The sequence below is a fragment of the Astatotilapia calliptera genome, chromosome 14 (genome assembly GCF_900246225.1).
Source record: "Astatotilapia calliptera chromosome 14, fAstCal1.2, whole genome shotgun sequence".
Taxonomy (NCBI): domain Eukaryota; kingdom Metazoa; phylum Chordata; class Actinopteri; order Cichliformes; family Cichlidae; genus Astatotilapia; species Astatotilapia calliptera.
Window position 1 is genome coordinate 36899090 of NC_039315.1, and position 26149 is coordinate 36925238.

A 26149-nucleotide genomic window follows, 5' to 3' on the forward strand; every position below is an offset into this window, starting at 1 on the left:
TCCCATTTTCAACTAGACAGGTATAAGCCACCAACTTCAAAACATAATCTTCAGGTATTATGTGTCACTTGTATCCTGTTAAATCTACTGATCTATTTGAAAGAAACAGACTGATTGCACATATTTATTATGCATCTCGTGTCTGAGGCTACGGTGTGAAGGTGACTTACATGGGTTGCAGATTCTTGTTCTTCTCATAAAACATCCGTAGGTCTTGGGGACTGTTGGCCTGAAAATATAAGTTGAGAAATAAGACGCACAGTCGCAAACACCGACAGGTCCACGCGTTATTGGTTTGTTGTGCACACTGTTAACCTGGAATGGTGGCTTTCCAACCAGACACTGGTAGATAACCGTCCCTATGCTCCACAGGTCAGCCTTGGCGTCATAGTTCTGGGACATGATGACTTCTGGGGCCTGAGAGAGAACAGGTCACGAGCCAAGAACCACAACACAGAGTTATATGTAACAAACCGAGCAGACAGATCTTTTTTAAAGCTGACACACAGAAAATATAGAGAATAAAACACACTGACCATGTACATGGGGGACCCACACAGTGTAGCTGCCATCATGTTGCTGTGGAGGTACCGTGCAAAGCCAAAGTCAGCTGTAGAACGGAGACATGAAGCACACGTGTTGTTATCACCAGTAACACAAACCACTATTGTTGGATGAAGAATGAATGGAGACGCCCTGCACTCCAAACAGAGCTCGTACTGTGGTGTATAACAACACAACACTGCTACTCATCATCATGGCTGCATTACTTTTATAAAAACTTTCTGAATTTATAACATATTGATTTAAACTTAACCTCTGGCCACTGTAAATGACACGAAGCGAAACAATGATAGGTCTGTACACGCTTCCAAAATGTAGTTATGAGAAAACTACGCTGCACGTAACTTAATAACTGATAGTAACTGACATTCTTCTTCCATTACCAATTTTGATGCGGATGCCACTGATGTTGGACTTCTTGCGACCCACGTATGACAGCAGGATGTTCTGTGGTTTCAGATCACGGTGAATAATGCCTTTGCTGTTGAGGATGCGCATGGCAGCAGCAATCTGCTGTAGAAAGACCCTCAGTGTATCCTCTCTCAGCGTCCCCTTAGCTTAAACAAAAAAGACCACAGTAGTCAGGATCCAGTTCAATGTTTTTCCTCAAGGAGCATTTATGTAGCAACCATGCAAAAATGTTCATTAAGCTGCATCTATGTCAAATTCTCGCTTTGTTTTCAATTCAAAATTCTTTGAGTGCCATGTTTCGCTCATGTTCCTGCTAATGAAAAATGTTCATTACTGTTAAGACATAAAGTCATAAAAACTCTGTGGGCATAGATAATCTGCTCTCTGCCCAGCACAGCGGATCGACTTCTAACATGAAAAGTTGTGTAAACTGTAGAATAATTTACTAGAGATTATGCAATTTAAATGGCTGTTACCTACGCAGTGTTCACAGCAGCACTCCAATAATAAGAACACAATCACATAAGGTGCCCAGTGTAACGTAGCGCTCTGCCCACAAAGGTTTCAATTTCACAACCACTAGTGTTACTCAAGCAAGGCTCCTGGATCACGGATCCACAGAAGGGTCTGACCGTGACCCATGCTGCAAAAAGCACCACGCAGGCAGGTACGTCATGCAAAGGTACAGTGATAAGAACAGTTCCAGCAGCACAATCAGTGTTTTTATGGGACAGAGGTGTAAACACATGTTCTTATCTAATCAAGGTGCCGTCGACTCGGAGGATTTGATTCTAGAAGCTGACCTGGGGCCCGTTCTTCGTACGTCGCTTACTACATCCAAGATCAAATGACACATCCAAGATCAAATCATCGCGCTAACCGTGAGCTCGCTAATCCGGTTCCCCGAACACACCTGCTGTTGACGATTACTACAGCTGGACGCAGGAATGTGACATCACTGGGTGTCGTAAAAGGGGCTACGCATCGATAGTAGAAACATTGATCGGCAACCCGCTGATTGGTCGGCGAAAATGTCGAAGGGGCGTGCTCGGTATTTTCCGGCAGCAGAGCAAGAACTCTTGAGTGAGGGATTTCAGGAGTTTCAGAGTTTAATTAAAACGCAAGAGAACACTGCAAAGGCTGCAAAAGCAAGGAGAGAGGGCTGGCAGAAAGTTGCTGACAAATCAAACTCGTAGGTAATTTAATAATAATAATAATAATAATGGATTGGATTTATATAGCGCTTTCCAAGGCACCCAAAGCGCTTTACGATACCACTATTCATTCACTCCCACATTCACACACTGGTGGAGGCAGCTACGGTTGTAGCCAGGCTGCCATATCGCGCCATCGGCCCCTCTGGCCAACACCAGTAGGCGGTAGGGTAGATCTATCATATGACACTATATTGTCCAATATCATATGGCATTATATTATATTATAATATGTTATATTATATCCCCTTTCACATTAGAGCCACAACAGGACCCACAAGAACATGGGAACAAGTAAAAGTGGAATACAGGAGTATTCTACAGAATGGTAATATTTATCTCTTAGATTGCTTTGCGTCTCTTGGCAAGGTAATACTGGCCTGTAATACTCTGTTAGTTTGTTCATAACAGCAACCAAGAAAAGGGCAGAGGAAAAAAAGACAGGTGGTGGTCCTGCACCCCCTCGTCAACAAGTTGGTTAAGTAAATAATAGCCTCACGGGAAAATCGATATCTCTCTATGAGCACACTGTCGCGCTGAGCTAAAGGATCCTGTCTATCCCGCAATATACGCTGAATTCTGAGGACTCTCCTTATCAATCTTGCACCTTCCGCAATGGGTTGGTCGCGTATACGGACAGGACATGGCTGCGACAGGCTTCCCAAATCCACCTTCGCTTTTATAGCCGTGGTCTCTCATCTTGATTACACGAAGTAATTTACAATTACTACTCTGAAATATGAATTACATCTGTAATAATCACATACATGTAATAGAATGTTAATAGTACATTTCCCTTTTTTAGGAAATGACCTGTATGTATCTGTGTGACATCAATAAAAGGATCAAGTGCTGCATTATCTTTAGTTACATTGATAATATTTATTTATGGTGAAACAGTGGAAAAATATCGCTGTTGCTTTCGTATAAATGAAGCGGACATACCTGCGTGGCCGCGATCTAATCCTGTTTACATAAAGTAAACCTGCTCCCGAGCAGGTTTACGCTTACGGCTCTGTTGCTATGACAGCAAGTCCCGGATGAGCTTCGGGGAACCGACTGATCCAGGATCACGCGAAATCGTCAACAATCTAATCCGGCTAACCTACTTAGCGAGGTACGAAGAACGGGCCCCAGGTTTTAACCCTGTGAAACTATTCACAGAAACAGTGTGTTGGACACCAACACCTACATCAAATAAGCCGAGGTCACAGTTTGCTTGTTTAAATGAACCTGTCCTGTCCGGGTGTCCGGGCTGAGTGTTTCAGCAAAGTTGTTCAGTAAGCCAACAACACTTTATCCTAAGTCAGGGGTGGGCAACTCCAGGCCTCGAGGGCCGGTGTCCTGCAGGCTTTATATCTCACCCTGGGTCAACACACCTGAATCAAATGATTAGTTCATTACCAGGCCTCTGGAGAACTTCAAGACATGCTGAGGAGGTCGTTTAGCCATTTAAATCAGCTGCGTTGGATCAAGGACACATCTAAAACCTGCAGGACACCGGCCCTCGAGGCCTGGAGGTCCACCCTCCCCGGTGTACACAGTGGTCTCAAACAACAGCCTTGATGTCATTGCAGATGTGATTTTTTTTAAGCCCAAACCTTTGAGATCAATTCTGAAGATGACTTCAGTATATGCATTTAAACCTTGTGACATTTTTACAATATTTCCATGTAATTCTTAAATCAGTGTTTTGCTACACGAGTAAAACTTACTGTAAATATTCAACAGTAAAAAACAAAAGTTGAAACAGAGAATTATTTTGATTAATTGCTTATTTGACTATCATAGCAACAACACTGCTCGCTTTAACATTGTTTATTTTCAACATGGGTTTGAAAACAATCTGATTTTGCTTTCATTTATATTTCATACAGAGCCCAAGTTTTTGGTTGTGGTCACAGATCCAAGGCTGTTAGCTTAAAGTGTGTAACCTGCGTCATCCAAAATGCAAACACAAACATGAAACTTGACTATCTGGTTTTTCTCATGTGCAGCTTCAGATTCTTGTCAGGGTGGCACATCCTGCTCTCATGACAATCCCCCACCCACACCCCCACCCTCAACTTCACAACTGACCTGGTAAACTTCACACTTCCTTTATTTTCTTTGCTTTACGAGCAGACATGCTGATATGATACACCACTGCATGCACACATAATCATAATATCAACAGTTACATTAGCTACTTTGTTTTGATGAACAATAATAGGTGTGTGGGGCAGACAGATGCTTACCTTGCAGGTAGTCTGCAAGATCACCTCCGTTACAGTACTGTGTGTGCAAAGACAGACAAACACCATCAGCAACAATTACATTCAGTTTCAACAAGTTGATTGGCTCCTTATGCATATACATGTGCCTCGGCATGCTTTTATTTTAATCCTAGTCCAGATTACTGCAGGTTTATTAGTTAACCTGCTAAATGTCTTAAAGGTTACCAGTGCTGACAACTCCACTTGAGAGAAATGATTTCTCATGAGTGAAAAGAAGAAGGGGCAGATGAGACTGCAGCCGTGAGTTAAAGGAAAGGGCTATAATACTCTGTTATGAGAAAAGCTGAGAAAAAAACTGATCTAGGATCTGCTTCCATTTAATCTGTGAGCTCCAGGTACAGACGGTTGGTGATCAAAAAGCTTCCCTGCTCTGATCTGTAGTGGAGGGATGACACAATCCTTCGAAAAGCTGCATCTTGATGCTGTAACAGTGGAAGCCAACCCATAACGCATTTTAAAGCAATTGGCTTGCCTCCAGCAGAGGATAAACAGGGGCTGACTTTACATCATGTTCAGTGGAGCTTCACAGACTAACATTGTCCTGAAATACCCCACAGGGGTTTAGTTGACTTGACTCTCAAATCATCATAAGTGTAAACTCGACTGTGGGAAGATCCTGCGCTTCCAGAGGCTGTTTGTTTTCTGAATGGAAAGCTGGATTTCAACCAGAAAAGTCATCAGCCATTACTACTGGAAGAGAGAGATGGGCAACTTGGTTAACCATGACTATCTGTGACTAGATATCAGCTGAACAACATAAGGCTAGTATGGTTTTTAAACTTATTTAGTAGTTCTTATCTCCTTTTACTTTAATCCCAACAAAGTATACGATGTAATTAATGTAACGTAACAATTCCATACACTGGCCAACCTAACAACTGAAGCCTGGGTCTAAAAACATCTAAAATATGCACTCAAACGCTTTAGTGTAACAACAACAAGCACCATGTGCTAATGAAGGTAAACATATCACAAACCAACTCTATAGAGAGACTTGCACTGGTGGATTTTGGTCAGTTGACATTCAAACTGTAGAACTTTATTTGTTCATTTGATGAGCATCAGTCATTTCGCCTGTATTGCTTACACAGATGCTTTTATTTGTTTCATCTGTGTAGGCAGGTCTTTTAAAAGACAAACAAAAAACACTAATATAAATATACCAGAGCAGTTTTCAAAGATATGTCTGCTGCTGAATGAACAAAGAAATATTCAGTGTTCTAACAGCTTCACTGTTTATATTATCCCCTCCAGACTCGGGGTTCAGTAAATACAATGCTCTCTTCATTGGGACTGCATCTGGCACATTTGCTTGGGGCCTATGGTTAATGTTTCCAATACCAGAACAAGACGAGGTTTCTCCACCCAAACAAAACACGAGGGCACAGCTCCAATTTGGCCAGGGCAAGTTCATACTTAACATTCCAGCGAGGGCCTGATGATCCGGTGGTGCTTATTCCTTCTTAAGGATGGAAGTTGGAAATATATCCATAAGAATTAATTAGCAAAGCTCCACCAATCTTCAGCTAGTGCCAGCTCTGAAAATTTTCATACATATGATGACAAACCCCCAGACAAGCTGGAGGAGGTGGCTGGGGAGAGGGAGGTCTGGGCTTCTCTGCTTGGGCTGCTGCCCCCGCGACCCGGCCCCGGATAAGCGGAAGAAAATGGACGACAAAACTGTTATGTCAACATCCTCAGAGTAATGTAACCTCGCTGTAGGACAAACAAAGTCACGTTTCTAACAATGTAATGTCCTAAAAACTCCAAAGCAAGATTTTAAGCCAAGGCAGATCTGATTCTTAGAAAAGAGGCTTGTTGTCAGAGAGAACCCTGAGATGGTTTGTTTTCTATCCTGCAGCCAGCCGAGTGTTGCAACACAAGTGCAGAAAGTTGGAGACCGTGTACAGAGTGAGGTCATCAGGAGGTTAAGAGAAAAAAAGGCAGCAACAACAGAACATTAGTGAAGCCTACGCCAGCACAGAGGGAAAGAGCACATGCTGACATCTGGCCATAAATCATTACTGTGTTTAAAAAACACATATGTTCCAACTATCTACAGTGTCATGTTTCTATACTTACCTCCATGACCAGGAAAACAAAGTTGGGCGTTTCCTGGAAAAGAGGAGACACAGAATCTGTTACAGCAGCCATTTATCCTGCAGCAGCTGTCAGCTCCAAACACACACGACAAAACAGCCACTGGAGAAAACACAACGTACCCAAACTACTTGCAGATGCCATTTATAACAGACCTGGCTTTTTCTGAACCTGCATTTTTATTACTTCCATCTTACTATGCATGTACGTGATGTTAGAATAATCTGCAACATCGTTCTGAATGGGAACGTTCACCAGAATGCCCACTCGACTTGGAAACTGAGAAAACGTTGTTGCCAACTTCTGAGGGAAATTTTGACCCGTTGCCAAGCTGCTGACGTCACGCACGAGCGGCAGATGAAAGTAAAGAGGTGACTATGGAAACCAATTAGTGGACATAACTGAGATGAACAGGTCAAATGATTATATTTGCATGATGACGCTTCTGTTTAGTAGCTTCCAATGATTAAAATCATCTGTAAAAGTCTCTGCACTGTTTCATCCTTTGATCATGTGACCGCAGTGCATTGCTCTTATTAACCTGCGCTCTCACTGACTTATTCTTAGTGCTGATTGGTTGGTGAAGCCTAACCACATAAGACAGCACGGTGGTCGTTCCCACTGACCTCCATCAGCAGCGGCTTTATCTTTCTGTTGCTGTTAGCTTAGTTTAAGTACAGGATGAGTTGACGGTTACCAGCACTCCTGTTTTCAGTTTGGTTTATCTAAACTAGTTTAGAGGAGCAGCCTCAGTCCAACGGCCCACTGTGTGGTTGACTCTGGGTTTTCCTCCTCTTTTGTTTGTTTAGCCATATGGGCAGCCATCTTTTTTGTTTCTGTTTGTCCTTCGTAAGTAACAACATTTTAACTCAACGTTGTGGCGTCTTATATGTTCTGTTCTTTAGAGCCATAAAATTGTGAGCGCCAATGTATCAAATTCATCTAAACACAGATCAGGCCCTGAGGCTCAATTTCAGTCACAACACAACTCTTCTCTAGCATTTCATGAGATTCACTCAGCTTATCGAGCCACACAACAAACACGACTACTCGCTGTAGCACGGTGACACCATGTAAGTCAGCTGATGTGTGTGACCCCGACATAAATGGCTTTGGTGTTTTGTGTCTTCTAGGTAGCTCTTAAGTAATCCTTTCCAACTCCATACCAATGATTTCACCAGCTGGGGCAGATGTTGGAGGGAGATGGGACAGCCGAATCCATTCTTGGTGTGTCAAGTAGGAGGGATTACATAATGTGGTCGTAATCTTGAAGAGGGGGAAGTGAAAGAAGAGTCACATCACAAAGCCCACTTCATAACTAACCTCAGAGACACTGAGGTTAGTTATGAAGCAGACATGACTAAATAACACTCTTACACAAACAAGTTTGAGCATCCACAGAAAGCAGAGGTTAGCAAACAGCAGGGAGTGAAGCTGTTGCCTGGGGATTGATCCGTTTTATCCATGACGGTTCGGGCCCTTCACACGTTACCGTCTCTGGCTGCAGCAGTTGCTTCGGTTTCGGCGCGTTGCCCATTGGTAAGAAACAACATGAATTTCAAGAGGCAGGTGGTGACGACTGCACATAGGGCAGCCTCTGTCTGTGAGAGCTTAGAGGAAGTAGCAGCTCACAGTTATAAAAGTGACAATCTCTGACCATTTATAAATGATTTCTAGAATGTACCGTTCACACACACTGGCTGCTTCTGATGTAAACACGGGTGAACTTTGGATTTTGATGGGTGGATTGGGCTGGGCTCCAAAAACATCGCCTTCCAGCACAAAATTTCCAAAACAACTATGACATAAATAGACTCTCTCCTCCTCTCACATCATAGCCATGTCACACACACATAGCACTTAGAAGCCGTTTCACAAGCAACTCAGCTGGCTGGCTGCTTCGCATGATAACTGACGACACAATACATGGGCGCTGAGCACATTCACATGAATGCAAAAATACTTTGGACTGCAATGAGTCAATGTGAGCCAAAACAAGATACTGCCTGGTTAGCTGTTCCACTATTACATCATGCCAACTCCAGGAGTGCACGGTTATGTAACTATATGGGGGATGGGGAAAGGTCAAACCGAAGAGGGCAGGGGTGCACGGTGAAGCGGGAGGTCAGGAGACAGGTTCTTCACAAAGACTGGAATAATTCAAGGGAACTCAGCTCCGAGAAAAGCCTACGTTTGACCAACGGGAGAACAACGCGACAGATGGCTTGTGTAAGTGACAGCAGGGAGCAAAACAAAAAAACAACTAATGATGTGTTTAGAACAATAACTCAGGATCACTTGTTGACCATCACAGCTGCTCAGTCACAGATACACAGGACAGGATGTTTATCATTTCGCAGGAAGAGAAACATCGCGTCATTACGCAGATATGCCAGTTCACTCATACATCAATATACACTTGACTGCAACAGGTCAGTGCATGTACAACAAAAAGGCCAATAATACACTTTTATTAAGGGCCAAGACAGTCTGACACACAGTACCCACAGTTTCACAGGCTTGTATTTTGTGGCTTGAGACCTTCAGTCAGCTTCTTATGCAACATGTGTACTGAACATCATGTGACTGTGTGCGCTCATGCTTACGTGGTGATTAAACAGACACATGTACATGTTCTAAGCAGATGACTGGGCATATGTTTGTGTGCTCCAGTGAGCAGCCACAGTGATTTCCTCTGATCTTCTACCCAGTTAAATGTCTGGAAAGCAAAGCTGTGCAAAAAGAATGTAGACACAGGACGATTTTCTAGGAAAACTCAAACGAGCTCTAAAACAGCAGCTAAGAGGAAATGTGCCTCTTGCTCCTTAAAACAGCCCCTATACCAGATGTTTTTACACATGTCAGGCTGGAGGGACCCTCCTTGAACAAGCACACAACGTTCCTAGGAGCAGCTTTCTCAATAACCAAAAACCTGTCTTCCTCTGTTTAACACCAGTCAGAACCTGTCCTGCTTTAATCATGTTGATCTGCTCAGTGTCCAGTTATTAGCCTTTTGTAGAACTTTCAATAATAAAATTCAAATCTTTGTCAGGAGGCAGGAATTACTCAGTTGGACATCATTCTTATGTGCTGAGAACAACAATCAACTTTTTGTTGACTGAGCACATTTTCTCTGAGTCGTCTTGTTTCTCATTTGACGAGAAGGAATTCAGTGAAACCATGAAATCAGCCATTATTATGCATCCATCCATCCATCCATCCATCCATCCATCGATAAGAATCCAAATAGCAAATCTGTGGTGGCGGCAGCGTTAGAGAGGAGAAGGAACCAGGAGCCTGACACGGGACACCTTATAATTAGACCAGGCTACCTCACGCTGCTGCAGAACGCTTAACATCAACAGTGTAGAGGACAAGGACTGTAAGCCAATCAGCTGTGTGCTTGAGGCTGTCATTAAACACAGCAAATGAACAGAGCTCCTCCAAACTACAGCTCTGGTCCCAAGGACCTGCAATCTTTCAAAGGTGCAGACTCCTACATCCAGCTACACAGTCTTCTGTCAGCACACAGCTATTCTGAGAGGCTGCTGGTGCATCTGTGTACATCTGTGACTCACTGCATCCAAAAAAGCTAGCACACTCTAGTGTATGTAGAGGTTTCCAAAGATATGTAGAAGTTTATTTAGATTCTACAGTATGACCAGAGTGAAAATCAGCAGAGAAAAACATGAAAGAACTGTGACTGTTCTGTGCCATCAGCAACTAGCACGAGAAGTGCTGAGATGCCACGCTGTACGTTAATATAGTCCCTCGTCAAAGTGTGGATGCTGAGTGAACACATGTAACATACACAGGGATGTAAGCTGTTCTACTAAGTGTGTAGTAACAAGCACATGATCTATATGGTGCTCATAAAGATCCAAAGCAGTGTGAACACAAACAGCACTGTGAGCTAGAATCGCTTGATCTCCACATCTAAATTTTCACTGACCATCGAGCTAGCATTTTCCAAATGACCCTACTGAAAAAAGCAGTAGGTCACTGTGTGTACTGTTATCACTCACAATGTTCTGCAGTTCCAGCTCATACAGGATTGCCACAGTAATGTAAAACCAGCTTTGTTGCCAGTTTGCTTTGTGGGCTTGGGATGAAATATTAAGGTAGTGGAACCATAAGAAGCAGAAAATCTCTGCTCCATGCTCCTAATACAGCGGCTAGGACGGTTGCACAAGTTGGTTTGGGTCACATTTCCTGTTGTGTCTGGTAAGCCCATACATACAACACATGCTTCAAACAACAGCTAATAGAGCTGGGAACAGGTCAAGTGGGGGAGCTGGGGGGTAAAGTGAAATATATATCACGTATAAATAATGGGAAGTGACAGCTGCCAGGCTTGTAATACACCAGACAGTACAGATAACCGCCAAGGGAGCCCAGCCTGCCACGCAGCATTGTTCTGCTAGCACAGGGAACACTAAAGGGACAGTAAAAAAAGATGCAGCTGCTAAGAAAAGACACGGAGACACTGTGCCTGAAGCGGTGACAGGCAAAGCTTGGTGACCGTCTCAGACATGCAAGCAAGAGGTGACAGAGCTCAGGTAAACAAAATCACGACCCAAAGTGTACGAGTACGAAGGAACTGCAACCACACAACTGAAAGAGTGCTGGGAGTGACTAAAATGCTTTTAAGCCAAAAACAGCAGCAGTATCTCATCTCATGCCACAAACATCATGTTGGGTTTGGGTTCTTTAAACCCCAATTCTGTCAGTATGATAAACAGATTTGCACACTAAAGTCAAGTATCAGTGGGATGATCTCATAATTTCACTGACCTCTACCAACCACGACTTTTTGTGTGCCTTCTCTTTTATGTGAGTCTCTTATTTTCTCATGATGTAACCATTTCTCCCCCCAAACACCTGATTAAATATGAAACTCAGAAACTTGAACATCTCATCCCTGCTGGAAACGCACCCTGACTAATGGGTTCCTCAGCCACTTGCTTGTGGAAGAGATCTATTACATCAGCAGGAGAGTGGATGGGTGATGAAGGGATGAGGACATGGTGGGAGGAGTGGACCGGTGGAAAGGCTGACCAGCAGGATCCCAGAGGGAGGCTTACGCAAACACAGGAAGTACCATTGCTATGTGGGATGTGCTTCACCATCACATTTGAAGTGGTAAATTAGTAGTTATGGTATTACAGCCAATTCTGGACATCTAAACAGAACCTTTTTACTGCTTGCTGATATGAACCAATATAACAGAGGATATAAACAACATAGCAGTTTGAAGAACGGGTTTTTCAGCATTCTTGTCAGAACCATCCTACTGTGCGCTCGCCTTGTGACAGACATCAGCAAAGTGGAGTAAATCACGTCATTTATTCGTGACTGCAAGTTTTCTGCCTTTAAAAAATTCAAAATCAAACATTTGTTTAACATGTGTGGAGTAAATGCAGAACAGCCTCTCTCACACCCACCATCAGTGAACAACAGTCTGTGTAGGAAACTAACTCCATCATTAATGCATCACAACATTATCTACGGCTCAACCACTGCTAAACACTACAGACAGACAGCTTTGAAAAATACAATCAAAGGCTCTCCTGACTCCAGTCTCGACGCACGCTCGTCCAGGTAAAGAAATCCACAAACGCTGACCCCGTCCTTCTGGACGTAGTGTTTTCTAAGTGACTTCTTCTTCAGCCTCAGCTGACAGCAGGTTTCCCCAATCATATAAACAGTACATTTCCTTAATGACTGAAACCAGCACCACTAACTAACAATGAATGTATAATTGTTAGGTCTAAAGGGGATCTAACCGGAGGTAAATGGTATGATGCCCGATCTGTGGTGAAGATCCGGGTTCAGGAGAGATGAGCAAAGGTAGCAAGCGCCTGGCGACGGGAAACAGCTAACACTCCTGTCTGTGGACAGTTAAGCTAGCTAGCTAAGTTTAAGATTTGCTCCGAAGCGAGAAGAGGTTTTTGAATAACCACCGTGTAATAGCGCAAGCTAGTTAAGGGTGGATGGCTCTGCCCGACATGGCCGTCGCCTTCACCAGCCAATCAGGATTGGCGGAATGAGATAAATGCTTTTGAGGAATACGCAGGGAGGCGCATCCAATAGTGAGACATTGCAGTCATGCTACTCTGAGAACCGGGGTTACACAAGTAAGCTAAAGTTTTTGTTTTCCTCCTAACGTGAACATGGGCAGCTCAGCAGCAGACTGACTGCACTGACAGGTTGGCCTTTCAGATTAAAACACTTTTCTACTAATTTGACTGCAACATATTACGACTAGTTTCTTGTGGTGCTGTGATCTACTCTTAGAAATGCATATAACAGCATTTTCACATCAAGCTCGATGTGCATGTGAGCCATAGAAAAGGCCAAAATGATAGACTTACTTAACTGTAACTGCAAAGCACTCTGGGTAATTAGTCACATGGCCGCCAGATTGTATTCAGGAATTCTGGAAGCTTTTATTGTGTTTGTCAGAGTTAACGGTTTTAACACCATCATATAACACTAATGCACTTTGACACATTTAAGGAGGTTAACAGGCTTAGTTTGTGAACTTGAGCTGCTTTGTTAATGCCAACAGCTGAGATCAGAGTAAAGCAGGCGAGCTCAGAATCAGATTTTTTACCCTCACTAGGAGTTTTGCTTGAGTTCACTCATGTCTAGAAACACAGACAAGTTTACCCACAGACTCAGCGTTTCCAGCAGAAACTGCATCTGTGGCAGTAGCGAGGCCGAGGGCGTACGCCGGCGCATGAACGCCCGCAAACATGTTTGTGGATGGACAAAAACCACATACACTTTGTAACAATATTCAGCTGCCTCTAAGTTTGTCATCAATATTCCCATCTAGGAAAGCCTATGTACGGCAAAACAACAAGACCAAGTGACTAATGCAATAAAATAATTTTTTAACCAAAGTATTTTTATTTATTTAAACATTCCTTAATGATCCCTTCACTAAGATAAATTCTGACTAGTTGTGCCAAAGTTATCAGATTAAGAAGACAAGCTGCTGCTCAGCTCTTAATACTCAGAGATCCCAAATAAAGTGATTAAGATAGCGGTGTGATAACCAGGACAGCGTGCGTGATCTCGTTGGCACAAAAGATCTACGGCATCATAACAGTTTAGTGTCACCCGTTCATCATCCTAAGCGTCCATGACTTATGCTATATGTGGCACTGAACAACAACATTATCATTTCTTTTTTGAAATTCATATAACATGTTATCATAGCTATCAGAGACAGTTGCTGCTGATCTCACAATCACAACAGCTGCAGATGTGACTCATGTTTGAGGATATATTTACATTTTACTTTCACATTATTTAGCAACATACATTTGAATTATGTCCATAACATGCTAACAAATGTTCATTTCTAACTTACCAACGGATAAGTATACTGCCAGCGCAGCCTGATAATCCGCACCTCTACAATATCATTCAATCACATCCGTTTAAACGTATGGCCAAAATGCTGGCAGCTTGAAATAACAGTAAACCAATGTGTAACTTTAATATGGCTTCATCCAGCTTTCACGTACTGCCTGTGCATTGAACCATAGCCAATCCCAGGTTAGGCTAGCTGAACATATTCTTACGCTTGGTGATCTTTTTGGATGAAGGTTCATTTTGAAAATTTCTGTTTTTCTACCACGGACTTTAGAAGCTCATCCTCTCAGACACAAACAAACGATGAAACAGTAGTTAAAGAAGCTGCATACTAAAATTAAATCAAACACTAAAGACGTACATTACTTTAAAAGATTCCCAAACTTACCTGGACATCATAAAGTGCCACAATGTTTTCATGCTGCAGCTCCTGAGCAAAAAGAGCAGAAAAGTGAAAAGCATTAGCAGGAGCATCAACTAGCCTACGGAAGTTAATCGGGTCACTTTCATTCATGTTTCTATCTGGGCCGGATTTTATAAGGTGCACGCTCAAGTCGAGTCGACTCCAGTAAAGAGGAAAAAAGGAGGGAATTAAATTCAGGGTCATGCTCACCTTCAAGATTTTGATTTCCTTCCCAAGAAGGATCTGGGACTTGGACAGGTTCTTCTTGTTAATGCTTTTGATGGCCACCTCCCAATCAGTCTTCTACACAACACAAAACAAGAGGAAACAGATCACGTGAGAAGTTAACAAGGATGTTCCTGCACAACAGTTCAGATTGAATTTTTAATGCTGCCACTCATACGTTTCCTCTTGAGGTTTTGAGTTCCTTGACGCTGCAGGCTGACCACTTAAAACCAATAGAGAAAGTGCATGAGTTAGTTGTGGCTAGAGGCAACCATCCTTTCACTCAGGAAATATTTTTGTTGACCTGAAACCCGTAACATCCTGGCCAACTCGTATTGTGATCAATATACCTCGGAGACAGCCCAACAGAAACACACATGTGGGATTTAGTGTGTGATAAAGCTCTACCAGAGTGTTTTATTATTCAGTCTTAGCAAACACTGCCTCGGTTTTAGACGAGGCACGCTAAGGTAACAGACTTTATCATGTAAGATCAAGACTGGAGGTGGAGGTGAAAGAGAGATAACGGACAGTGTGAGCACAATAGCAATATGTACGTGAGGTCATAAGCTCAGCCCAATCAATCTGTGTTTACAGGATGCCCTAGAAGTCTTCGAACCACACTGGGAATCTTTAACATCAACTTCTGTCTAACTGACCGAATGTTTGCATGGTGTTCTACACTGAGCACTGTTTAATACAAGCCTCATTCACCCTGTCACAAACACTCATACAAGTGTATTTTCTATACCCTACACCGTGCCGATGAGTCAGCATGAACCACAAAGAAGGCATGAGACTTACAGACAGCAATCTAATCAGTCCATTAACTTTAAAGGCAAGAGCAGCCAAATTTATCCCCCTGATTTCCAGGTCCTCATCAATGATGGCAACCCTAACCCCTGTGGCTATCTGGCTAAACATTCTGCCACACATCAAAAACTCTAGATTTTATTTTTCTCCAAAATCTAAGGTTACATCTTATCATTGATGTGAATTTACACTTCAAAATTAAACTGATATGGCTTTGATTTTTCTAGCACATGCAAAATGCTGTTGGCACTGCAGTGGACAAGTTCTCGTGAAGGACGAAGGAAATTTTAGCTGTCCCAGTGACACCGGGTCAACTGGCTTTCTGACAGCAAGGTTCTGCACTCAGTGACAAGGCGCTCAGATGACTGTTAGAGCAATATCTTGTTTCCAGATGAGCTCTTGGATCAGGATGCCTTTATTGTACAATATAAAGGAAATGTATTTGCTCAAACCTAGCTAATTGCCACATAAGAGTTATGAAAAGGTGGAGTCACCAGATTTGCCCTGTTGAGCGCGACAGAAGCACGTGTTCATTTTCCAGGATAAAGCATTATCTCATTTATGAATCACAGCTGATTACAGACCTGTGAGCATCAAAGAGATTATAGTCAATAACACTGCAACCAGATATAGCTGAAGGTGAGACTGGACAGCTGAAAGTAGGACCAGAGCACTGTGAGCAGCGCTCTTCATAGCTTATGCGAGCCACTCATTGTACACAAAGTTTAAAATCACTTTAAGCATATTTGCACTGCACAAGACATGATGTGGATCGCACAACACTGGTCACTATATTCTTCATTTCCAGTTAATACTTGTACAGCTGCTGTTATTGTGTGTGTGTGTGCGCGCGTATAATATAAAAAAATATATATATATACCTTCATACATTCTTATATAGTTCTATACTGTCTATTGTGTATTTTGTTGTACAGTTATTTTATTTTCAACTTTAATTTATATATTTTATCTTATTCTTTCCCAGTTAAATTTACCCTTCATTCTAATTTGTGTTGTACAGTTATTTCATTTCTAACCTTAATTTTTTATATTTTATTCCTTCCTAGTTAAATTTACCCTTTTTAATTTTTCATATTTATTTCCTATCTTATTCATAGCCTTTTCCTTTTTTTCTTTAGGTCACGAGCAGTTGTCCAAGCATTTCACTGCATATCGTACTGTGTATGACTGTGTACGTGACAAATAGAATTTGAATTTGAAATGTCCTTGTCCTGAAAACATTGGGTAGATCAACATCCAGTCAATTAAAACCAGTGGTTATGAATACATCTCTACGATTCATGTTTCAAAGAATAAAACTTGCATTGAGAAAATATTATAATTTGTTATATTATTATGAAAAGTTAAGAAAGCATTTTTAAAATGTAACAATTCTGCATCATTCTAACATGAGTTAAACAAAATCACACCCACAGCATGGCCCCAAAGGAAAACTGCAATTACAGATTTACAGAATTTAATCTTAATTTTATTTTTTTATACATTTAAGTCGTATTTCACATAAAATAAAATGAACCTTTGTTTATCATTTGGCCAGAAAAATCAGGTAAAAACAACTCACTGTCTTATCTATACAGACCGGTAGCGCTGACTTGCACAGTCCTCCCCTACAGACCCACTTTGGGTGAGGAAAATTACCCCTTTATTTTTGAAAGGAGGGGGTGCTTGTTTTGCATTAAATACCAGAAAGAATTTGATTTTGGTAGTTTCTAAGGTGATAACATATTTGGTGTAATGTATATTATATTCATTCGCCTCAAAAAATACAGCAGTCATATATCTGTCACCTCATTGCCACTAACTGGGCTGGCTGAACTGTTCCTATTGACTTGCTAGCAATAGCTGATAACATAGCTCTCCACCCAACAGTCCAAATATGGTCATTTCTATCTGAAAAAAAAAACAACACAACAACAACAGGGCAGCAGAGACAATGTTGAGGGTCTTAAATGCAGTCCAAAACCAGTGGGCGATGTCACAGTTGTTACATCATTTATATAAAGTCTAGGAATAAAACACAAAGTGAAAAAGTGTGATATTCACACCAAATACATTTATTTCTTTTCCGACATTTGTTGTTTCAAAGTTCGAGGGGGAATTACCCACAGAAGCCAAAAGACATTTCTCAAACTAGCCCCCGGTCTATCTTATCTGTGAACAGACTCTGCATAATAAATTGATATTTCAGTGCAACATGAGACCATATGCAACATCCAACACCGCCCGAGGAATGAATCAATCCATTAGGTCTGATGCATCCAGGTGCCTCTAACTGTCCTGCGCCTGTGAGCCCACACAATCCTATAAATAGGCTAAACAGAGTGCAGATGATGGGACTAAAATAGTAAACACACTGATCACATGCCAGGTCTGTTTTAACCTGACATGGAAGCATGTGACCACACACAGGGATTGTTTACACAGACACATATGTTTCAGAGTTTCCAGGCTCTGAGCTGGTAATCGATTGTCACAGTGAGATAGAAGCTTGGCTCCGGGGATGCTCTGATGCAGCTTCAGTTCAGGAATTCAGGACCATCTGTTTCACACCAGTAGCACTGGGCCACCGTGATGTCATGGCCTGCATCTCTGTCACACATATATAAACCCACCCCATCCTAAGCTTCTTCTGTCACGGAAAGCCCCACTCCGGGAAATGTTAGCAATTTAATCCACTTTCTGAGCTTAATGATCTCTCTGTGGTTCAGTGTGAATGAATGTTGTGCAGCTCTTACATAAGTAAAGCTCTTCTGCTTAAAAAGGCAAAAGGAAAAACACTGCACCCCCCATGCTCCCTCCTGCCTTAGTACGTCAGCAAGTCATTCACAGCTGCCTGACTCATCTCGATCATGAATGAACGAAATAGCATAAATGCACTCATGCACCTCCCATCAGGCCGGTGAAATGGCACCATAATCACCTGTCACAGCATGACTCCACATTACATCAGCCAGGATGCAGGGGTTTAGTTATGAAAGTGCTTGAAAATATTATCTTTCCCCACAAAAAAGGGTGATATAGTGCTGCAGAGCAGCAGTCCCCAGTTCTACTGACTGACCCAGATTTCCAAACGAGTTGTCTGCTCGCTCTCCCTTTCCCTGCAAGATGAAGTAAAGGAGGGGATGCAAATGTGCAACTGATTTATTTACCTTCCTGTGTCTTCCTTTGAACACCACAGCAAAGGCTCCATGTCCAACCAGATCTTTTCTGCTGTACTCAAAATCTCCCACAGTTTCCATTGTGAATGACCGATGGTCCAGCTGGGCACAGTTGGTTATCCTTGGATGACGCTGTCCTCTTTAGAGGAAAAAAAAATCCCAGGGCAAGCTATCGACTGAGTCCTGATGGTGCTGCTGCTTCTTGCACTGCGGAATTATTTCATGACAGGCTGCTCTGGTGTGCGTTATTGCATAAATAAGAGATGCAGCCAGGACATGATGCATTCACATGCCCTCCAAGCAGGCTGGGATGTTTGCAATATCACACACAACGGACGAGTTTAAGCATGGCTAACTCAGTCTGAGCTAAACTATATCCGTGCCAGCTGTCACTCGTTCACCTAGTTCAGTAGCTTCAATCCAGCTTTGCAAAGCACTCTAAGGACGCTCACTAGCACATTGCGTGTCCTGGTCACCTAACCCGTTCAGAGGGACAGTCTACATGATGCCAATCTTGCAGATGCAGACACTGAGCTATCTGTTAGCCTGACAGTGATATAGCCCTTTGGCTATACCAAGCGTCATGTAAACAGCGCCTAGGAACATACTAAGAAGTATAAGAACGTAAGGATACCTGTCCCGATACTTGACAATAAATCCAGACTCAAGCTAAAACATACAAGCCGTAGCAACCTATGAAGCTAGCCAGCATCAGGGAGCTAATACACAGACCATGTTAGCGTAAAACATCAACACAGGACTGTTAGTCCCTATTATCTGTCTTCTTCGACAGCAAGCCCAGGTCCATAAGAGCTGTTGGAAAAACACAGACGTCTCCCCGGTTAGTATAAATTTCATCCGTGTAAATAACAAAAACACTTCGTTGTTTCCTTCGTCGTCGAGTCTGGCAGGACAGCTAACGCTGCCTCTGGAAGTAACTGTCGCCTTCGATTAAATCTGCTTCCAAACGCAACGACTGTAAGTCTGCCTGTACATATACTGTGCAGTATTTAAACCCCCGTACAGTGCTGTCACTTCTCAAAATACAGCAGAGCCGCCTACTCTGCCGTTGACTTAAACAATACAGAAACTTAGTGCCATATTTCCTTTTATAGTCTCTCCGTCCGCGGAGGCCAACATAGACCCTTCCTTCCGCTGCAAAGGTTAGTCCCGGCAGTCTAGGACTGTTCGTACAAATAAGACTCACAGCGATAAAACGATACATTTTATCAACGATGTTTGATGGCTGTTTAGATTAACTCTAGTTGATATTCTTATTTTTAAAAAATGATCACAATGAATTCTGGGAAATTAGGGGTGAAGGAGGAGGATGTTGCCTTTAACACATGTAGCTCATATATTTTATTAGTGTTTTTTGACATATATCCTATTTAAACGTGAAACAATGGATATTTTAACAATGGTTAAACAACAAAAGTTGTGTGTGAAGGGGGTTAATTAAACATCTAACTATATGTAACTATACAATATGACAGCAAATATATTTAAAAGAGGGGAAAAACCACCGTTTGTCAGCAAAATAATACATACACTGTTATTAACGACACATCTTGTCTTGCTTAGTGTTTAAAGTCTACACCCTCTGGGGCTGGGAAAAATAGCAGTAAAAGGACAAAGCTGAGTGGACATTTTAACTTGTGCAACAACTTAAAAAAAATGTCTTTTGTAACTAAGGACTGGCACACACACCCAGAATCCCTTCTGTGAAGGAGGTGAAGGCGAGCCTCCACCCTTCCAGGAAGAGAGCCTGGAGACGTGGAGGTGCGCTGTAAAAACACAGCCAAACAGACGCCATAAAAGATTAATAATAAGAACAACTTGAATTACTGAAAGAAACGTTCACTTAGTGGAGCCTTTTATCTAGCTGACTGTATCCGAACAGTGTGATACGGGAGATGTTCAAATGTATGTGCAGGGTCAGTGGGCAAAAGAGCACATTTTTAATCGACTTAAAACAACTGTAAGATCAACAGCTGACAAGAAAATCAATATAAGAGATAAAACAAGAGTTTGTTTAAACTCTTTGATGACAAAGCATTTCCACGAACAAATACAGCTTATCCCTTTATCTACATGTGACGCACCACTCCTGAGTGTTTGGCTTGAAGAAAGGTGACATGTATAGATTTCTCATTAAGGATGTTTAAATAGCTAAAAGTCACAACAGTAAACAAAGTCTGCCTTTCTATTTAATTTCTACATCATTATATCTGTATATAATATCATTACTGCAGTATTACTGCAGGCTCATCTTCTACTTTGAGTCCTTTAAAATGAGAAATGTCAATTAGACTCCCAGTGAAGATGATCTGTTGTCTAATTATTAAGTGTTCAAAAACAAACATCCTGACTGGAAGTTTCACATGTACCTGTATCTTACACTAGCCTCTCTGACAGCACCAATAAGAAGATGAGGTTTAATAAGCACCCCTCACCCCACCCCCACCAAAAAAACAAAACAAAAAAAACCCAAAATGGTTTATGTTCCTGTATAAGGCAGAGATATAGTACAAAGGATGGGCTTAAGCCTCCTGAAACAGAGAAACTAGATCATTTAGATAGGGGTATGTCTAAACCCAAAGAGAAACATCAGAACAAAAATCACAATAATATGGATTTTATTGAAAGGTCAACATTAAAAGTGACAGTTCTGAATGGTTCACGACGGCAGCTTCTTCCTGATAAACGGTGTGACTCACACAGACTTACACATACATGTTCATACATTCACAAATGTAGAAAAAGATCTCTTAAAATCACAGTAAATTAGATAATATTGTCTTGTGGCACTTCAGTTCTTCTTCTTGGCCTTGGCTGACACGTTCCCAGGCTTAGAGGAGGCGTTGTATGTCGAGGACATCAGCATGGTGAGGAGGAGCAGCACAGGCACCAACAGGTATGGTGCATATATGGAGACTAGCAACCAGCGCTCCTGGACAGTCTGAGGACCAGGATTGGGTTTCAGAGGGAACTGATAGAAGAGGATGTGGGCGAGGATTGGGATCAATGTGGTGGCCACGTGTGTGGAATACACAATGGCAGGAATCCGGATCCACTTACAACCACCTGTTTGAGCGATTGGGAGAAAGGACGTAAGACACAGAAAACCTGTGACGCCAAGTCTGTGAATCATCCAAGGCAATGCAGACGTTTTGTTTGTTTCCAACAAGCACAGAAAATTCAATTCCCTTCATCTTTATTATTTGTGTGTATAATACAGTGTGGTGGTGGCCCGGGTGACATTTTCTCCACCCTCACTGGTTCTTGGTCATTTCCTGGAAACGCCCCTGGCTGAGCTGCAGTTTGGTTACAAACACTTGAGGCAGTAGATGTCTGATGGTAAGGCAACATAAAGGCCGACAGAGGTCGCCTTTGACCAGCGTCTCTGTCCTACTAGGAGATAGTGATGGGATTTCCGGCTCTTTTTAGAGATCCGGCTCTTTCGGTTCGGCTCACTAAAAAGAGCCGGCTCTTTCGGCTCCGGCCGGATCTTCGGGTTGTTTTGTTGCTTTAATTAATTTATTATTAACAATAATATAAAATTATGCACAAAAGGAATTACTAACGTAAAAAAAAGTGGTTTTATTTATATGTTTATATATAAATATATACGGTGGCCCCTAGAGACAAAACACGTACAAACTCCAAAACACATTTCTAGCATGAACTGAACTTCCAAAGCAGAGCTACTAGATCACTTAAATTACACAACTGAAAGCATGTGTGTATTGTTTGTGTATTTATACACAGGCACTCGTATATATATTCAAATAATTTAAAAAAAAGTTCATTTACCTGTTACTACCACACACCAAATCCGGTCGTTGGTACTTGCTGGCTTGTGTAGCCAGTAGGTAACAAAAGCTCAACACTGCGCCCTAGCATCCTGGAGCACTTCTGTTGTTCTTTTGTACGTGTTTTGAGTTTTTATGTGCTTCTGAGTTTTTACGTGTTTTGGAATTTTTTCGTGTTTTGGAGTTTGTACGTGCTTTGTCTGTAGGGGCCACTGTAAATATACTTTTATTTATTCACTCCACATAAAATGTAATAAATAAATCATATAATACAAAAATCAACTATTCACATTTCAACTTTTAACTATTTAAATGTTCAGCTTTTTCTTTTTAAACAAATTTAAAATGAAACAACACAAAACACTACAAACCACAACACAATTAAATATAAATTAAAATATGAAAACAAAAAGAAGATGCACATTCTCTGTCATATGGACCTGCATGAATAAACTTTCTGAATCCTTTATCATCTGCAACTGAAAATAGTTGTGGATGATTACTATACCTTTCTAATGTCACGTTGTTGTCCCTGCTCTCTCTCTCTCCCTCCCGCTCTGTTCCTGTGCTACTGAGTAACTACCGCCCCTCCCCCCTCTGCTCAGCGTAAAGCACAAGGCTCGAGTGAAGCAGAAAAAAAAAGTGCGAGAGAGAGGGTGAGAGAAAGAAAGAAAAAAAAAACCTCCCGTCGTTCACTTCAAGGAGTCGGCTCTAAGAGCCATTTCGTTCGCGAACGACCCATCACTACTAGGAGAGCAGCTGACCTGAGAAAGTGCGCGGTTGGCTGGGTGGGTGAGTAGCTTTGATTTATTATGATGATTTTAGTAAAGTTTGGCTCAACCAGCCACTTTTCGTGTTAACTGACCTTTCAGAAAAGCGTACGCTGCAATGGGGAAAAACGGTGTTTGAAGCAAAGCCTCGCAGAAAACAAAGGACTTGAACCACTCCGGAGGGTCCAGCACCATGGGGTCTTTGAAGTCGGCTGCGTACCATTTCAGAAGGTCCTTCAGCTGGAGGGGAAAAGTGTGCATTAAGTTGTAGCTGGAAATGTGCGTGCGTGTGTGTGTTTATTTAAAGTAACTCACCGGTTGGGGGTACACGTGTTCAGGCAGCAGAGCTTGTAAGTCAATAAATAATGTGATCGGAATATGAGTGGCGAAGTAGAAGAAGAAGATTAGTTCTAACACACGGAGAGACATGATCTCTGACTTACTCAGTGCACATAACGGCAGAAACGGGGTCCAAGTCCGCTGAGGAAGCAGTGCAACGTTGAAACGCCTGTTCCCAGGCTGGATCCCATTGGCTAGCGAGAATGACATGAGGGCGTTCCTGAACGCACCATTCGTCCCACAGTGGAGAATGCGCATGCCGCTTTACGAGCTCCTCGTGAATGTAGGAATTATTATTATTATTAGTAGTAGTAGTAGTAGTATTTTACAGTTTTCATTACAGCATTAAGAAAAGATCCAGTATGTAGGATAATTTTGTGCTGGTGGTAATAGCTCTGTTATTTGGAGAGATTTTAGACTCAGAAAGCAGAATCCGAGCAAAGGAAAGATGAGACAAAAATTTAAATATAAACGGAGTGCAGTCTCTGACTTATGACTGCAAATATACTTAAGACCTACTTTATTCAGTCAGTGGAAGAACTGCCAGAAGAGCTGTCAGAAAATTCAGTAACTGAGTCCACTTAAATCAAACACACGGATCAATGTGAAATCAGATGAATAATTAACCATTTAAACCTCTCTATCTGCCTTACCTATACCTTGTTAGTAATCCTGCTTTCTTGATCCGTTTTCCAGCTAAAACCTCCTGTGAAAAACATCTGGAGACAAATCGTCCAGTTTCCACGTGCAGAAGAAAACCCCTTTCCTATATGACAATACTTGGCGGTAAAGCTCATCTTAGAATGAAAACTGTGTGTTTGTGGTATTTGGTGGTTAATCTCCGATAGCCCATCACAGCAGAACAGAATCCCAGTGGCCATGCGAATTAGGACCAGGGCAGGACACCCCGGAGTCTAGAGGCTGGTGGTGGAGATGAAGATGGAGGCTTGAATGGAGCCTGAGTGACATGTGAGAGCTGGTGATGGGGAGAATGACAGATGCGCAGTGAGCTTTGAAGTGCAGGGAATGAAGGCTGACCAGTGATGTCACAATCAGCTTGACAGTGTGGGAAAGTGGAAGTGATTTAATGCTTAGATTAGCTGCAACAGCTGGGAAGCAGATGTGTGATGACAGATAATCAGAATCAGAATACTTTATTGATCCCTGGGGGAAATTATTATTTTTTGTTACAGTGCTCCATTATAAACCAACATAAACCAACATTAAGACAAGACAGACAATACACTAACTATGAATAGTACAATATATACATATATATACATACATACATACATAAGTCACTTATAAATAAATATTTGGAAAAGAAACATGTGTAGTTGTAGCAGCAAACAGTGTGTTAAGTGGATGCGTTGTACAGGGAGATGGCCACAGGCAGGAATGATTTCCTGTGTCGTTCAGTGGTGCTTTTCGGTAATCTCAGTCTCTCACTGAACGTGCTCCTGTGACTGACCAACATGTCATGGAGTGGGTGGGAGGTGTTATCCAACATTGTCTTTATCTTGGACAGCATCCGCCTCTCCGACACCACCTTGAGGGAGTCCAGCTCCATCCCCACAACATTGCTGGCCTTACGGATCAGTTTATTAAGTCTGTTGGCATCTGCGACCCTCAGCCTGCACTTCCCTCAACAGAGAGGAAGTGCAGAGACTAACGGACTGGTGTAAGGACAACAACCTGTCTCTGAATGTTGATAAGACAAAAGAGATGGTTGTTGACTTTAGGAGGACACGAGGCGACCACTCACCGCTGAGCATCAACGGCTCCTCTGTGGAGATCGTTGACAGCACCAAATTCCTGGGTGTACACCTGGAGAAGGACCTCGGCTGGTCCCTCAACACCAGCTCCCTGCACAAGAAAGCCCAACAGCGTCTCTTCTTTCTGAGAAGACTGAGAAAGGCCCGGCTTCCACCACCGATCCTGACCACCTTCTATAGAGGAACTATTGAGAGCATCCTGAGCGGTTGCATCACTGTCTGGTTTGGGAGCTGTGCCATATCAGACCGCAAGACCCTACAGCGGATAGTGGGAACAGCAGAGAAGATCATCGGGGTCTCTCTACCCTCTATTGAGGAGATCTACACCACACGCTGCATTCGCAAAGCCACCAGCATTGTGGCTGATCGGACACACCCCTCTCACACACTCTTTACACTCCTGCCATCTGGAAAAAGGTACCGAAGCATTCGGGCACGCACATCCAGACTGTGCAACAGCTTTTTTCCACAAGCCATCCGTCTCCTCAGCAAAAAGGGACTGACTGATAAACACGCACACACACACATACACTAACATTATCACTCAGCTTAACTCAAATACCTCAAAACATTGAGACTGGACTGACTAACCAACACAAGCGCAAACACACTGACCTACACCACCAAACCATCGCACACACCAACCTGTAAATGCTCTTTTGCACAATATTATTACTGGATATATTATATATTATTATTATTTTTGCACTAACTTGTCTTGTAGCACCTTGGTTCCTGGAGGAACGTTGTTTTGCCTCACTGTGTATTTTTAAACTGTATATGGTTGAAGTGACAATAAAGTTGAACTTGAACTTGAACTTGAATGGTCGTCTGTGTCTATGTGTTAGCCCTGCGACAGACTGGCGACCTGTCCAGGAA

General features: G+C 42.3%; 2 protein-coding genes across 2 annotated transcripts in view; both read right to left on the reverse strand.

The window, feature by feature from the left end:
* Positions 1–19731, reverse strand: part of ulk2 (unc-51 like autophagy activating kinase 2) — a 36622-nt gene extending 16891 nt beyond the window's left edge. The window contains exons 1-9 of the mRNA XM_026193337.1: positions 18563–19731; positions 14565–14657; positions 14340–14381; positions 6548–6580; positions 4427–4463; positions 948–1121; positions 537–610; positions 316–417; positions 171–229 (exon numbers count right to left, since the gene is read on the reverse strand). Coding sequence (XP_026049122.1) covers positions 171–229; positions 316–417; positions 537–610; positions 948–1121; positions 4427–4463; positions 6548–6580; positions 14340–14381; positions 14565–14657; positions 18563–18652 — 704 coding nt within the window. The 5' untranslated portion in view covers positions 18653–19731. The remainder of the gene's footprint in view (positions 1–170; positions 230–315; positions 418–536; positions 611–947; positions 1122–4426; positions 4464–6547; positions 6581–14339; positions 14382–14564; positions 14658–18562) is intronic.
* A 1462-nt stretch (positions 19732–21193) lies between these two features.
* tmem97 (transmembrane protein 97) lies at positions 21194–24198 on the reverse strand. Its single transcript, XM_026193623.1, has 3 exons — positions 23472–24198; positions 23252–23396; positions 21194–21658 (listed from the first exon to the last, which is right to left on the reverse strand). The coding sequence occupies exons 1-3, from the start codon at positions 23751–23753 to the stop codon at positions 21384–21386; spliced, it is 702 nt and encodes a 233-aa protein (XP_026049408.1). The 5' UTR covers positions 23754–24198; the 3' UTR covers positions 21194–21383.
* Positions 24199–26149: the final 1951 nt, after the last annotated feature.